The 16,736-nt window shown below is 40.9% G+C and overlaps 1 protein-coding gene across 4 annotated transcripts in view; it reads left to right on the plus strand.

The window, feature by feature from the left end:
- Nucleotides 1–9,208: 9,208 nt before the first annotated feature.
- The window catches only part of pbx1b (pre-B-cell leukemia homeobox 1b), an 85,477-nt gene continuing 77,949 nt past the window's right edge, over nucleotides 9,209–16,736 (plus strand). For 2 of the 4 annotated variants that reach the window (XM_042320717.1, XM_042320714.1), the window contains exons 1-2: nucleotides 9,210–9,886; nucleotides 11,219–11,292. In XM_042320717.1, the coding sequence (XP_042176651.1) occupies nucleotides 9,702–9,886; nucleotides 11,219–11,292 (259 nt within the window). In that variant the 5' untranslated portion in view covers nucleotides 9,210–9,701. Of the gene's footprint in view, nucleotides 9,887–11,218; nucleotides 11,293–16,736 lie in introns of all 4 variants that reach the window. The other 2 variants (XM_042320713.1, XM_042320721.1) reach the window with 2 other exon arrangements.

Below are 16,736 nucleotides of genomic sequence, written 5' to 3' on the forward strand. Positions count from 1 at the left end.
CCACGGACTCTCTCTCTCCTATCCCACGCCAATGGAGGGACCGATCAGTCTGAAGAATTGTAAAGTCACTGTTCTGCAGTGCTTTTCTGATTAAATGTTCTTCCATACTTTGGGTGAGATCTCAATCCTTTTATTTCCTTTTCCCCCTGACAATATCCTACATGGCTTTAGCCACAAGAATCAAAGACAAACACGAAAATGCAGGGAAGGGAAGTCCTAAAGCCATTCGGAGTGAGACAGAGAGATGTTGAGTTGACTTGAAGCCAAGAGTTGACCTGAAGCCAAGAGTAGAAGGGAAAGAGCAGCACTGTGTCTCAGCTACTATGCATCGGACCAGGGTTTCCCAACTGGCGGTCCGTGGGTGGTTTTATTTGCCCCACGCATAATAGAGAGACAAGTGATCATATACGAATGTAAGCCAGGTTAAAAATTAGTATGTTTTAGTCAAATATTATTATTACGATCAATTTGTAGTCTACCAATGATTTGTAATTATGTTCTAGCCTCTCGACCATCTGCTTCAGAATCTAGTTGATGAGCCCTGCAATAGACACTAGATGGGGACCTACACTACACTAGCTAGGGGAACTACACTACACTAGCTAGTGGAACTACACTACACTAGCTTGGGGAACTACACTACACTAGCTTGGGGAACTACACTACACTAGCTTGGGGAACTACACTACACTAGCTTGGGGAACTACACTACACTAGCTTGGGGAAATACACTACACTAGCTAGGGGAACTACACTACACTAGCTAGGGGAACTAGGTCAGCAGGTGTTTAGGGCATTGGGCTAGTAACCGAAAGGTTGCTGGTTCGAATGCCTGAGCTGACAAAGTGAAAAATCTGTCGATGTGCTCTTGAGCAACACTAATTTGCTCCAGGAGCACTGTACTACTATGGCTGACCCTGTAAAAAAAAACATTTCACTGCACCTATACGTTATATGTGACAATAAAATAATAAAACTTACACTGCACCACTATCAGCTCTCATTTGCTTCAGCCATATCTGAGCCTAACAAACAGGGGTGAGCACTGCACACACACATGATATGTGGCTGATAATGGTAGAGAGTGTGTTTGCTGTTGCATTGTGTTGTCTCCCTGGCGTGATTAACATTGGGCTCTTTCATAGATGAGAAACGTGATATAAGGCATGTCATGAATTAAGGGCTTCTGAAATGCAGCGATAGTACTGTTTAAGTCCATCTTTTTCAAATGCTACCTGTCAGGTGTCTCTCTTCATGTTGTATCAGAGAAAACTGATACCACATTTGTATAATTTCATTACTTTTGTATAATTTCAGCCAGTAGTTTAAAAAGTGGTGGTCACGAGCATAAATGGGTCCCTGTTTTTTTGTGTTCGAATTTCTTGTGCTTATTATCCCGAAGTGCATTTTTTAAGTAGTCATGAGAGTGATACACTATAGGTAATGGTACAAGTCAAATAAATCTACAGAATGCGAATGAATTTGATAGTCTTTGGATTACACTTTCTACATAGAAAATACATTCTGTTATGTTCTTCTAAACACAACCTTGAGATAAAAAGTCATCTCTCTTGCAAAAGAGATAAAATATGTTATCGACAGAAGAAGCAAAGCCACCCTAGTTCTATATGTACGTGTGAGGGGCTAGGGCTGCTGCTCCCCCCATAGTGTTATATTTGACAGGACTGTTAGAAGCTGCTGCCGTCGTAAGTTATAATAACTGGGATGATATTACAGAGAGTCATATTAGCCAGGGCAATATTGTCTCATATGAAATGAACAAATACATTGCAAAGACAATCCTTATTATACAACTGATCACTGCTGCAGTTAATGTCGCCATTTTGGTTTATTAGCATTTTTTAAAAAAATGTATTTCAATTGGTTTGTGCATGAATGATCACGTGTTCTTCCTTATGGTTTCGAGAGTGTGGTTTTACCTACACTACCGTTCAAAAAGTTTGGGGTCACTCAGAAATGTCCTTGTTTTTTAAAGATAAGCAAATTTTTTGGGGCCATTAAAATAACATTACAACACCAGTTTCAACGTCAACAGTGAAGAGGCGACACCGGGATGCTGGCCTTCCAGGCAGAGTTGCAAAGAAAAAGCCATATCTCAGACTGGCCAATAAAAATAAAAGATGACGATGTGCAAAAGAACACAGACACTGGACAGAGGAACTCTGCCTAGAAGGCCAGCATCCCGGAGAAGCCTCTTCACTGTTGACGTTGAGACTGGTGTTTTGCGGTACTATTTGAGGACTTGTGAGGCGTCTGATTCTCGATCTAGAAACTTTAATGTACTTGTCCTCTTGCTCAGTTGTGCACCGGGGCCTCCCACTCCTCTTCTATTCTGGTTAGAGCCTGTTTGCGCTGTTCTGTGAAGGGAGTAGTACACAGTGTTGTACGAGATCTTCAGTTTCTTGGCATTTTCTCGCATGGAATAGCCTTCATTTCTCAGAACAAGAATAGATTGCTGAGTTTCAGAAGAAAGGTATTTGTTTCTGGCCATTTTGAGCTTGTAATCGAACCCACAAATGCTGATGCTCCAGATACTCAACTAGTCTAAAGAAGGCCAGTTTGATTGCTTCTTAATCAGAACAATGGTTTTCAGCTGTGCTAACATAATTGCAAAAATTATAAACTTGGATTAGCTAACACAACGTTCCATTGGAACACATGAGTGATGGTTGCTGATAATGGGCCTTTGGTTTGGACAACAATGGAGACCAAAATTGAACAGAGAGTAAGAGGGGTGAGAACTAGAGGAGGACAAGGAGGAGGAAGAGGAGGAAGAGGAGGTGAAGAAGTAAGAGGAGGAAGAGGTGAAGTAGGATGGGGGAGAAGGAGAGGATGAGGAAGGGGAAAGGGAGTCAGGAACACAATAACTGATTAAATCAGAGCTCCTGTGGTTGACCATGTTGTCAACCATGGGATGAGCATGAGGGAGGCTGGGCAACGGGTTCAACCAAATCTGAACTGCTGCACTGTTGCAGGTATCATCCGGATATTTCTAAATGAGAACACGTAAGTAACTGTAAGTGCTGTAGTCTTACTGGTACAGTAATATGTATTGTACTTCCATAATGAGAAGGATCACTAAAACCATTCAAATGTTTTTACAGAACTACAAGAAAACCAGTTTCTGGTGGAAGAGGTCGACTGTTCACCCCAGAGCAGGAGACCCACATTGTAAATATGGTCATTGCAAACAACTTCATCAGACTCAGAGACCTGCAGGACCACATTATGGCAGATAACACCATATTCCAAAACGTCAACAGAGTGAGTCTCTCTGCACTGTCTCGTCTACTGAAACACAAAAGAATTAGGATGAAGAGGCTGTACAGATTTCCTTTCAAAAGAAACTCAGACCGTGTAAAACAACTGAGATATGAATATGTGCAGGTAAGCTATACTATCCTATCATTGGTACTGGATCTGGAAGTGTATGGTGCTACATCATATTGCCTGATCCCTGTCATTTCATACTGTGTTACATTGTTTTGTCTTGTCTCTTTCAGAGAGTCAGGGAGCTAGAAGCAGATGCAGTGCATCATATGCTAATATATGTGGACGAGGCAGGTTTCAACCCTGCAAAAACAGCAGAAATATCATCAGAAACCGTGCCATCATCAACGGCCCTGGACAACATGGTGGCAACATAACAATGTGTGCGGCTATTAGTTTAAACGGCGTCCTTCACCATCATGCAATCCTAGACCCATACAACACTGCACACATTATCACATTTCTGGACACCCTCCACAACAGACTAATCCCTAATGACCAGGGGCCAGAGCATCCCAGGTACGTTATCATCTGGGACAATGTTAGTTTCCACTGGGTTGCTGTGGTTCTCAATTGGTTCACAGGTCACCCACTTTTCATCGACACTCAATCTCCCCCCATACTCTCCGTTCTTGAATCCTATTGAAGAATTCTTCTCTGCGTGGCGTTGGAAGGTGTATGATAGCCAGCCCCACAAACGCATACCCCTTCTACAGGCAATGGAGGAGGCTTGTAGAGACATCGGTCTGGGGGTCATGCCAGGCCTGGATACGGCACTCCAAGCGATACTTCCCATGCTGCCTAGATCAAGACAACATCGCATGTGATGTGGATGAAGTCTTATGGCCAGACCCACAAAGAAGGTAGGATGTAGCCTCATTTTTTCTGTTCTTTTTTTTCCTAACCCAAATGTTTTTGTTTTCTTCTACTGCACTGTTGTTTGAGGAGTGTTAGAACATTTTGAGAGAGAAAAATATTTAACTTTTTCCCCCTTGTTTGTATTGACAGTGTGTTACGTTCGTAATACACATCCGTACTTTACACATTTGGGTACCTTTGTGTATGTGTGTTTACTACATGTATGTCAAAACTTTATTACAAACAGCTATTCCCTGCACACAGAAAAAGCAAAAGCCACAAGTTGTTAATGTATACTATCAGTGCGTAGTTGGTGCTTTCTGTGCTTATTGAAATGATGGTTTGTGTGTTGACGCAACAACACCATTTATTTAAAGAGTTTGAAGAGTTTTTCAAGAATTGTTTGCTTTTGCAAGAGATGTATAATATTTTGCTGGTCTTAGTGTGTAGAGTTTTGCAAAAATAGCCCATTGTTTCAAAGATAGTGCCTAAGCACTCAGAAATGACTGTAAATAAGAATGTATTATTGGTTAATGTGTCTTGTGGCATAGAACAGAATAGAATAACATCAGCATATGTTTAGCTAGCTAAATATCTTGGCTGATAAGAGAGCTCAGCAGATGTTACTTAGTGTAAGGATGTCTGGTGCTGCAACAACATACACCCCCTCAGGTATTCTCATTATTCTCTCACTTAGCAGATGGCAGGAAAACTTGCTACACTTACCCCTTCTACATCATACATATTCTGACTTCTATTTACATAGCCACTGACTCACAGGCAGCTGAGGCGAGTAAGAGTGTGTGTGTGTGTGTGTGTGTGCGCACGTGTGTGTGTGCGCACGTGTGTGTGTGTGTGTGTGTGTGTGTGTGTGTGTGTGTGTGTGTGTGCGTGCGTGTGTGTGTGCGCACGTGTGTGTGTGTGTGTGTGTGTGTGTGTGTGTGTGTGTGTGTGTGCGTGTGTGTGTGGTGTGTGTGTGTGTGCGTGCGTGTGTGTGTGCGCACGTGTGTGTGTGTGTGTGTGTGTGTGTGTGTGTGTGTGTGTGTGTGTGTGTGTGTGTGTGTGTGTGTGTGTGCGTGCGTGTGTGTGCACACAGCAAGAGATAGTACCAAGCTCAAGGATACAACTGCAGCTTGCTGGCTTCACCTGGGACTGTGAGAGAAGAGAGTCTGACATGTCACTGTCAGTACAGCTCAAACTTGATATGCTAAACAGCTGTATTCCAATGGGCTCAGCTAATTTGTTTATTTTTGATTGTACTGTAAATGTTATTCTTGTTATAGTCAAGAAAAATATATGATACAGCACATTCAGCTTAGAACACTGTTGGGTTCTAGGGAACATGTCTGATTTGATTGAAAAATGAAGTGGTTTGTTACTCTAGACAATTTTTGCCTACATAAGTACTCTATTCCATTCTATTCAATTCCTAAAAATCTCCCTTTTTAACCTGAGTGCAAATCTAGCTTTCTGAATAGTAGAGCATTGTTCATACTTTACTTCCACACTAGAGAGCTTGGCTCTCCCCCTAGCATCCTCCCTTAGCTGTATATGCCCACTACAGCAGCAGGAGGAGTGGTACTAAATGACTGAGGGCTGTGCTCTGGGTTGCGTCCCAAATGCCCCCCCATTCCCCATAGGGCTCTGGTCAAAAGTAGTGTACTATATAGGGAAAAGGGTGTCATTTGGGACAACGCCCTGTACTGTGCAGCCTGGGCCTTAAGGGCACTTTTCAGCCTGGCCAGACGCACGCGGGCCTTACTGCTTGGCTGCGTACCATGGGTCACCGGCTTACATTAGGAGCACCCAGCAAAACCCAGCCATGCGGGGCCCTCCAACATACAGACAGCACTGTAGACCTACCTACCTGAAATACTATCAAACAATGTGAGAGCAGTGTGTAGTCTCAGTGCACCAAAATGCAAATGTAAATTTGAACAGATACAAGCATGGTTATAGGCTATTCTAAATAAAAATGTGACATTGTATCAAATTAAATATGAATAACATATGGCAATGTTGTTATTAAAAGGTTGCCTTCAATGTCTTTCAGTGTGATCATTCTACTAAGTAGGTGGATTCTTCTTCTCTGGTGTTCATCTTTAAATAAGTAGGCCTACCTTATCTATCTAATAATTTTCCTAAATGAAGGGGATTGTCAATTGTTTTGATTCATGTAGGCTACCTAGGTAACAGGCAGGGGAAATTAAATGGACTGGTGTGGAGAGAAAATGGAGACACGTCTGTGGTCAGAGGGGAAAAATACAGCAGACCTCTTGTGTCAACCACTATTATTTATTTGTAGTTCAGGTTCTATCCATCACATGGCTGCCACTGAACAGCCTAGTCTCATAGACTAGACGTAACATAGCAAAAGTATATCCAGGACACTCGAATTAGCATGACATGTTACATTTGGTATGGTTACATAAGACAGAAGATTACCTAAGTCAAAAACTAAAGGAGTTTGGGTTGGTCGGGTGTGTAACGAGAAAGTCTAGTAACCGAAAGGTCGTGTGTTCAAATCTCATCACGGAGAACTTTAGCATTTTAGAAACTTCGTAACTACTTACAACTTTTTTAGCTACTTTGCAACTACATAGCATTTTAGCTAACCCTTCCCCTAACCTTAAACTTTCCACACATTTGTCCAAATATCTCTAACGGTCGCCCTAGCGTGAGTTGTTTCATGCACGTGAAGTAAGAATGCACTCACCGTCCAAAATGTGATTGTTACGCAACAAGACAGTTAACACAGGCTACCTACTAATTATCTATAGGCTATGTTTCAACTTGTCAATTTACAATTATTTTCTAACAAGTTGTATTTTCTAACAACAGTTTGAAATGAGGTGTGTTCCGCCTCCTCATTAATTCACATAGAAGTAGCCCATTTCAGTGTTGAGGGCAGTTTATGTTTCAGGCTTACTGAGTCAGACAAACTTCCCTCTTCTAGAAGAGCCCTTTCCCATTTTTTCTGCACATCAAGTATGCAGACATTTGCACAGTCTTGCACGAACTGGCACATTTTCTGGCTGGCGCTCGCATTGTTGCATGGTTGTTTTCTTTACAAATAAAAACTTTGGACATGCGTGCGTTCCTATCAAAATAAGTGCCTTATTTTCTGTATATCGTGTTGTCGTTTGTACTGTAGCATACAGTATGTATGTATGTATGTATGTATGTATGTATGTATGTATGTATGTATGTATGTATGTATGTATGTATGTATGTATGTATGTATGTATGTATGTATGTATGTATGTATGTATGTATATGCATGTATGTATGGAGAATAATGTATTTATAGTTTTATTCACGTTTTCAAGTACTGGTGACAAATAAGGCATATTGCATAGATTGGATTGGACACCTATGATGTGTGTAAAATACTTTTTGGGGTATTTTGTTGCACTGATTATAATGAGCTAACCTAAGCTATTTGCAGGCTTTGTGTAGCGCCATGTTTATTGACTTTATACAATGCATTCTGGGTGTCACTTAAATATATGTCAGACCAAAGATGTTATAATGAGGTGAGAGTGAATGATGGGATGTGAAGGATCGTAGACGACACACCCCCTTCAACATGCATACTGCAAACTGACCAAACTCAACTTGTCTCCAATTATTATCTTTGGTTGAAGAGGAAAAAAACGTGGCGGTGCGCACAAACTACCATTGTCAGATTACTTTAGATCTTTTAGAAAGTGTTTGTTTCGAACAATGTTGAGCTCACCGGTGATGTGATGAATTATAAACATGAATTGCTATTAGCTAAGTCATTTTGTGGTTGCTGTCAGACCAGAGTTCTCTAAATATGACCGCTTATGTTACGTCAATCTTTCTTTAGTTAGCGGTAGCCTACATTTTCTGGTTTGGATGATTGTGTATGCTGTAGCTACTTATGTGAATGTCTGAACATTCCCAGCTAGCACAGTGGATCTGGGGCGATTCCGGCTGAGAGTCGGGGCACTCGGCTGGGAGTCAGATTCAGCCGAAGTCATGTGTTTTACAAGGGTATGTTTGGCAGCATGAGTGAAGGATGCTTTTTGGCGAAATAGGAAGCAAATTCTAGATTTAACTTTGGATTGGAGATATTTGATGTGAGTCTGGAAGGAGAGTTTACAGTCTAACCAGACACCTAGGTGTTTGTAGTTGTCCACATTTTCTAAGTCAGAACCGACCAGAGTAGTGATGTTGGACAGGCGGGCAGGTGCAGAAAGCGATCGGTTGAAGAGCATGCATTTAGTTTTACTTGTATTTAAGAGCAATTGGAGGCCACGGAAGGAGAGTTGTATGGCATTGAAGCTCGTCTGGAGGTTTGTTAACACAGTGTCCAAAGAAGGAATTAGGGTCGCTTCTAGGCCGATTCCTCATTGTTAGCTGGGTTGCATCCAAAAATAAACTGGTCACATTCAGGACATAACTTTGTAAGGACTGTGATTGTGCAAAATGCTTCTGTGAAAAAACAGTGTGGCTAGCTCAAATGCTCACTGTTGCGTCAATCGAAACTGGACGTTCTAAATAAGCATTTTAATCATACCCGGTTTGAGTGTAAGCTGCAGGGACCACTGTAGAATGACCACACCCGTTTGTTGGTACATGTGAAAAGGTTAACCCTTCCCCTAACCTTAACCTGTTAACCTAACTCCTAACCTTAACCCTAACCCTTAACCATAACCCATAGCCTAGCTAACATTAGCCGGCTAGCTAACGTGTTCCACCTAGCCACCTAGCTAATGTTAGACACAACAAATTGGAGATCATAACATATCATACGTTTTGGAAATTCACAACACTTTGTAGGATTTGTAATGCGTAACAAATCATACAAAAAAGCATATATTGGGTTAACGTACATAATAACACGAAATGCTCTGAAACCAGGTTGCTCCCAGTGCTTGCATGTGGCAACATCTGTGGCAACATCTCCTGCATCCCTCCTTCACACAGCGCTATGATTGAAGTTTCACGAGAGGCACCTCAAGGTGGGGCTAAATGGTCTCTATTCCCAATAATTTCGCGTAGGCGGAGTCTCACTTTCATACTCTAGCTATGTGCTGCCTTTCAGTGACTACCGTGCGGTACTGTAGCCACCTCAGCAAAAGCAAGCGGATGGGATAAGTCGAAATAGCTTGCACTTCAGGTTTCCAAAACCCTCCTTCGATACCGCCCAGTCTCTCGGAGAAAAAGTGATTGTGTTTCGGGAAGACACAGGCTCTGACACATGAAAGGAAAACGCATACAGATTCCAATGTTGTAGTTGAAGACAGTTTATCTTTTCCACGCACAGCCTGATCTGCTAAAGGGAGTATTTCATATCAGATTTCACGTTCAGTTCTGACCAGCTGGGAGAGCAGAGAGAGAGGGAGAGAGAGGGCTTGTTTCTCTTCCCCTCCGACTCTGGGTCTTGGAACTCAGGAGCGCAGGAAAGCGAACCACGACGTGGAACCCTAAACCTGTGTAGGCAAGATAAAACGTCCGTCAGAATTGGTTAAGGATTCTCTTTTGCGAGATTGACACAGGTGAGAACAAATAGATCGTAAGAGATGGACGAGCAGCCGCGGTTGATGCACTCTCATGCGGGAGTAGGGATGGCAGGGCATCCCGGCCTGTCTCAACACATGGAAGGCACCGGAGGAACGGACGGCGATGGGAGAAAACAGGACATTGGAGACATTTTACAGCAAATAATGACCATCACAGATCAAAGTCTGGACGAAGCTCAAGCTAGGTAAGGTGCTCGGGACCTACCTGGTCAAAATGGACAGCGATTCGTTACGGAAAACTACTCTATGCATTAACGATGGATAATAAGACATTTCAAGAAAGTCAGATTTGTAGTGAAAAATATTATATTGATGAATTGAAAATAATTCGGTTTTCGCGCCCAACAGCCTACAATAATGATAAGCGGGCAAGCGGGCATTTGGAAAAATGATGACATCCAAAGTGCACCAGTTACTAAATGTACACTTTGAAGTTCTATTATTATTAATATTTAGAAAACAGATACTTTTTCTCATGACTTCCAGAAATTATACACAGTAAAATTGCAGCAGTTTAGCCTACAGGCTGCAACTATAGATTCAAAGTGTTTTCACACTACTGACAAATCAATAAAGACTCGCAAATTTGACATCTCAAGTTTGTGCATGCGATTTGTCATCAAAATAACAAGCATCACGTTGATTGACAACATCATCATTTTGATGAACTTTTGTGCAAACACACCTCTCTCTGTCACTCCAGGCACAATATAACTGATAAGGCATAGCCTTAATCTAATATAAATCGATACTAAACTATTAGGTTATCATTTGTTATTTACATGGAAAATACAATGGGCTATTGATAGTAATTGCAGAAAATAATTTGCATCCTGTTATTGGATATTTTGTTGACTCAGACGCTAAAGAGAAGTGCTCAGACGGGCACGGTGCGCGTATTGTATGTGTTTAGCCTACATCGTCGAGGACGAGGACCAGAGAGGAATCTGTTAAAATGCCATGAAACTCTTTGGACAACATTTTCCGCTGTCGCCTGTTTCACTGCAATATACACGACTGTAATTTATACAAAGTCAACAACCAACAAGACATATAATAATTGTTGACAAAACTTTACCTTTCTAAACAACAAAAATACATCTTCAAAGATATAAATTGTTGTTGGTATTGTTGCTCAATCAGTCCATAACTCAGCATGATTTTTTGCATGATATTTTTAGGCAGTATCAAGTAGCCATATATTCTAGTTTACTTTCTTTACTTGCGTCCAGTAATAATAATAATATTATTAATGATAATAATAGGCCTATACATATTAACTTGTCATTTTTAAATAGTACATATGCTATTTTGCTTTTGAAATTAAGCATGCATATAAAAAACACAGCAGACTCTCAAAAAAGGTTGATGTGATGCGCAATTGTATCACACAATTGCCAGTCTCAATAATTTGCGGCCCATGCTTCAATAAACCCGTTATAGCATACATATGTTTTTAAGATATAACACTTTTGTGATTTACGATCATTTTTTAAATTTACTTTGTTTTGTTTTAGGAAACACGCCTTGAATTGCCACAGGATGAAGCCTGCTCTCTTCAACGTCTTGTGTGAAATCAAAGAAAAGACAGGTAGGCCCAATGTTTCATAAAGTTATCTACTGGTAAGGTATTGATTGCACATCAAATATAGACCTAGCCTGCACAATTTGAAGGGGAAACTATTTATACTATTGGCTACAGAAGCCCACGTAAAGGGGATATATTGTATGCGCTCTGATGCGCGCATAGGACTCATAAATGTCTTCACCGAAAGCGCGTTTTACAATTCACAGCCATTCCTATCCACAAACTTGTTGCAGGAAATGCATGATTGTTTTTCGATGTGCTTTGAATTACATATAAGGTATACAAATGGTTTATTATACTTGTGTTTTTGCCTTGTGTTGTCGTGTAATCCAGTTTGTGCTGTTACACACTATGTAGGCCTACAGTCAGTGCTACTACATTGGAAATCCTTATCAATTATTGTGTCAAAAATCTGAGCGCTAAATTACCATCTGCATCATCATTTTTCCCCCTTGTGTGTTAGCTGTCAAGTCTCTCTGCTGAGTGTGTCTCATTTAATTCACTTGTGTCTGTTTCATTTGTCTGTGCTGTTGTGAGAGACATTGTCGCCAGAATAATTTCACCAAGAGCAGATGCAGTGACATTAGGCTTAGGGAGAGGCATAACATACGTCCTCTTTCCAGAATACAAACCCCTTTTCCCTTGACATTTCTGAAATTGGCACAGATAGAATTAAAGTACTGTGCCTATAAAAAGTATACAATCTCTTGAACTTTTTTCACATTTTGTTGTGTTACCAAGTGGGATTGAAATATATTTAATTGTACATTTCTGTCATTGATCTGCACAGAATACTCCATAATGTCGAAGTGAAAATAAAATTCTACAAATGTTCACACATTTATAAACATGTAATGACTAAAATATAGATGTTGAATAAGTATTCACCCCCTTTGTTTAGGCAAGCTGAAATTAGTTCAAAAGTCAAATTTGGCTTAACAAATTACATAATAAGGTAGATGGACTCACTCTGTGTGAAATAATAAGGGTTGACACCAGTGGCAGTCAGTGCCGTTTTAGATTAGAGGCCAATTTTCTTACGAGCATAGTCTTATTTCTATTACATCATATTGGATCACAGTCATTCATATTCCATTCACCCAGCTCAATGTAACACCGATAGGTTTAGGTTACTATATGATACTTGAGATTGCCCTATACCCATCATGTGGTTGCTACAACCTAGCCTACAAATTAAAGTTTATAACGTAGGTGCACAGGTCCCGAACCAAATTGGATGAATCAAGGTGACAGACAATGGGGCCTTCTGAGTGGCGCAGCAGTCTAAGGCAATGCATCGCAGTGCTTGAGGTGTCACTACAGACCCAGGTTCGATCCCGGGCTGTGACGCAGCCAGCCGTGACCGGGGGACCCATGAGCCGGTGCACAATCTGCCCAGCTTCGTCCGGGTTAGGGGAGGGTTTGGCCGGAAGAGATAGCCTTGTCCCATCACGCTCTAGCAACTCCTGTGGCGGGTCGTGCGCATGCATGCTGACACCATCGCCAGTTGTACGGTGTTTCCTCTGACACATTGGTGCGGCTGGCTTCTGAGTTAAGCGAGCAGTGTGTCAAGAAGCAGTGCAGCTTGGCAGGGTAGTGTTTCGGAGGACGCATGGCTCTCGACCTTCGCTTCTCCGGAGTCTGTATGGGAGTTGCAGCGATGGGACAAGACTGTAACTACCAATTGGGGTGAAAAAGGGATAATAATAAGAAACTGCACTGACTATTTGTGATGTAAATTGAGTATATAGTATGCTTATTGGTCATAGTATGGATATAGTTTGTATGCCAAAAATTCCCGGATGTCGTACTACATTCTCCAAAATACGAAGTATACCAACAGTGGACACTATTTCAGTGCTTTTAGGGCCCATAATGCAATTCTTCAGAAAATGGGCGTGGCTTCACATTGTTTTCAAATTTGAAGAAAATTACAGAAAATATGCAGCTGAAGTACAACGAGAGCGTATACAAATGAATTGCTTTAACTACTTATGAGAAAAGTTACGAAAATGTTGAGCAATATAATAAAGTAATGCCTTTTCAAATAAGTTACCTTACACCTTATGTTGGCTGACAATTTGTTTGCTACTCTATCCTTATGAACCACATAACATATCATTACAGCAGTATGTACCGATATGTTAGCTAGCTACCTAACGTTAGTTGGCTACTAATACATCAACTTACCAGCATATTAACTATATGCTATCTAACTAACTAACCAATGTTTATTGACGTGATTATTCCCGTCATTCTTAGCTTAGCTGTTTGGTATAGTCGTTGTGTGTTCTCAATGGACATTCGGATGCTTTCGTATATTCACTCTGACTATCTACTCTTATTTCAGAGCACTCTCGTCTGAGTGTGCCAGAGCGCAGAATAACTGATGATGATTTCACGAGCTCTCAACAACCGTTGAACATGCCCGGTGTCAGTAAATGTCGGCAAAAAAGCGTAATTCAATTGTTGCCAGCAGCACAGTTACAGTCACCAACACTCTGGATCAGTGGATCAGTGGTGTAAAGCACAAAAATACTTTAAAGTACTACTTATTTAATTTTTTGGTGTATCTGTACTTTACTATTTATATTTTTGGCAACTTTTACTTTTACTCCACTACATTCCTAAAGAAAAGAATGTACTTTTTACTCCATACATTTTCCCTGACACCCAAAAGTATTAGTTACATTTTGACAGGAAAATGGTCCAATTCACACACTTATCAAGAGAACATCCCTGGTCATCCTTACTGCCTCTGATCTGGCAGACTCACTAAACACAAATGCTTCGTTTGTAAATTATGTCTGAGTGTTGGAGTGTGCCCCTGGCTATCCGTCAATTTTTTTAAAAAACAACTAGAAAATTGTGCCATCTGGTTTGCTTTATATAAGGAATTGGAAATTATTTATACTTTTACATGAACTTTTGACAGTTAAGTACATTTTAGCAATTTCATTTACTTTTGATACTTAAGTATATTTACAACCAAATACTTTTAGACTTTTACTCAAGTAGGATTTTACTAGATGACTTTCACTTTTACTTGAGTCATTTTCTATTAAGATGTATTTACTTTTACTCAAATATGACAATTTAGTACTTTTTCTACCACTGCTCTGGATAACATGAAAACTGCCTTACCAGCTCTGCTAGGGCAAGTAAAATGGTCAGAGTGAGGTCATTTGTGTCTGGAAGTAGTTAGAATGCTAGCCAACATTAGCCTGGGTGCTTCACTGTCATTGTAAGGCCAGAATGCTCGAATCAACCCTACTCGTAGGCCCGGGCATCTAGTGTGCGCTCCGGTAGCGCACTGCTAGTGTGTTTTCATCAGTTATTTGGTGACGTGAATATATTTTGTATTGTTTTATCTAAAAAGGATAACTTTTTAATTGTTTCACTATTTATATTTTTATAAAATTCACTGAGTAGGATGGTCCACCACTTCCTCCTCTGAGGAGCCACCCCTGGTTGATCTGATTTTTGAATGACTACCCCTTCCTCTGTTCCCAATATATATATATAGCATCTGTAAGGTCCCTCAGTCAAGTATTGCAATTCAAACACAGTCAACTACAAAGACCAGGGAGCTTTTCAAAAGCCTCAAATAAGGGCTATGATTGGTAGATGGGTAACAATAAAAAATCAGACATTGAATATATATTTAAGCATGGTCAAGTTAATAATTATGCTGTGGATGGTGTATTAAACCTCCAAGACACATCAAAGATGCAGTCGTACTTCTGAACTGAGCTGCAGGACAGAAAGGAAACTGCTTAGGGATATCACCATGAGGCCATTGGTGATGTTAAAACAGCTACAGAGTTCAATGGCTGTGATGGAAGAAAAATGACACTGTAGTGTCTCCGCAATAATGACCTAAATGACAGAGGGAAAATAATAATACAAATATACAGAATATTCCAAAAAATGCTTATACTGTATGTATGCAACAAGGCACTAATGCTTATACTGTATGTATGCAACAAGGCAAAAAAACCATGGCAAAATAGTGCACTTTTTGGCCTATATGCAAAGGCTTATCTTTGGGGCAAACCCAACACAACACATCACTGAGTAATTGCCTCCTTATGTTGAAGCATGGTGGTGGCTGCATCATGTTATGGGTATGCTTGACATCGGCAAAGACTGGGGAGTTTTTCGGGATGAAAAGAAACAGGATGGAGCTAAGCACAGGCAAAATCCTGGAGGAAACCCTGCTTCAGTCTGCTCTACACCAAACACTGGGAGAGGATTTGACCTTTCAGCAGGACAATAACCTACAACACAAAGCCAGATCTACACTGGAGTTGCTTACCAAGAAGACAGTGAATGTTTCTGAGTGGCCAAGTTAAAGTTTTGACTTAAATCTACTTGAAAATCTATGGCAAGACTTGAAAATTGCTGTCTAGCCATAATTCCCAACACCTTGACAGAGCATGAAGAATTCTGAAAAGAATAATGGGCAAATATTGCACATTCCAGGTGTGCAAGGCTCGAGACTTACCCCAGAAGATTCACAGCTGTAATTGCTGCCAGAGGTGTTTCTAACATGTACTGACTCAGGGGGTTGAATACTAATCTAATAAAGGTATATTGGGGTTTTATTTTTCATTAATCGTACCAACAACAAGAAATCCACTTTGACATGACATTGTGTGTAAATCGTTGACAAAAAAATGACAATTAAATCCATTTGAATCCCACTTTGTAACACAATACAATGTTAAGGAATCCAAGGGGGCTGTAGACTTTCTATAGGCACTGTGTCTTGTCCATTATTTGCCCTTTCTAAGACATGGCGTGGAATAGGGACTCGTTTAAATGTGCACTTAGATGTATTGAGATTCTATCGCTGTGTGCGTTTAATATGGAAGCATGTCCACTGTGTTTCATTGTCATTGGTGCATTAAGTAAAATTGGATAGATAGATAGATAGGTAGATAGGTAGATAGAGGCCACCACCTTCCACCTCCACCCTCCCACCAACCTAGTCCTCCTGCCCCATGTAGCTCACTCTCAATCTGGCCAGTGTCTCAGGAGAGCAGGGGGCCTTTTGAGGCCTGCTGGCTCTCTCTCCTTTCTCTGTTCTCTCGGTAGGGTTTTGTAGGGGGAGTGAGTGGCACAGTTATGCATAGTGTTTTACTCCCTGTCGTTTCTCTGAGTTCATCCAAAGTTCGTCTCTGCATGGAGCAGAAAGTAACTTGGATCTGGCCCTGGCTGGGAGTGCTGTGCACCCTATGCTTATTTTCTCTCAGTCTCGCTCTAAGCCGGCTACGACCCCAACAACCCAATAGCCCAGGTTTCTGTTTCTCCTGAAGGAGAATACTCTGACTCTGACCCCCTCCTCTTCTCAGAGGAGGTTTAGTTACACATACCCACTGTGGGTGGAGGACATTAGGGTTCATTGCATCAAGTGAATATAGATATATGGATGTACAAGATAG

The sequence above is a fragment of the Oncorhynchus tshawytscha genome, linkage group LG01 (assembly GCF_018296145.1).
Source record: "Oncorhynchus tshawytscha isolate Ot180627B linkage group LG01, Otsh_v2.0, whole genome shotgun sequence".
Classification (NCBI taxonomy): Eukaryota; Metazoa; Chordata; class Actinopteri; order Salmoniformes; family Salmonidae; genus Oncorhynchus; species Oncorhynchus tshawytscha.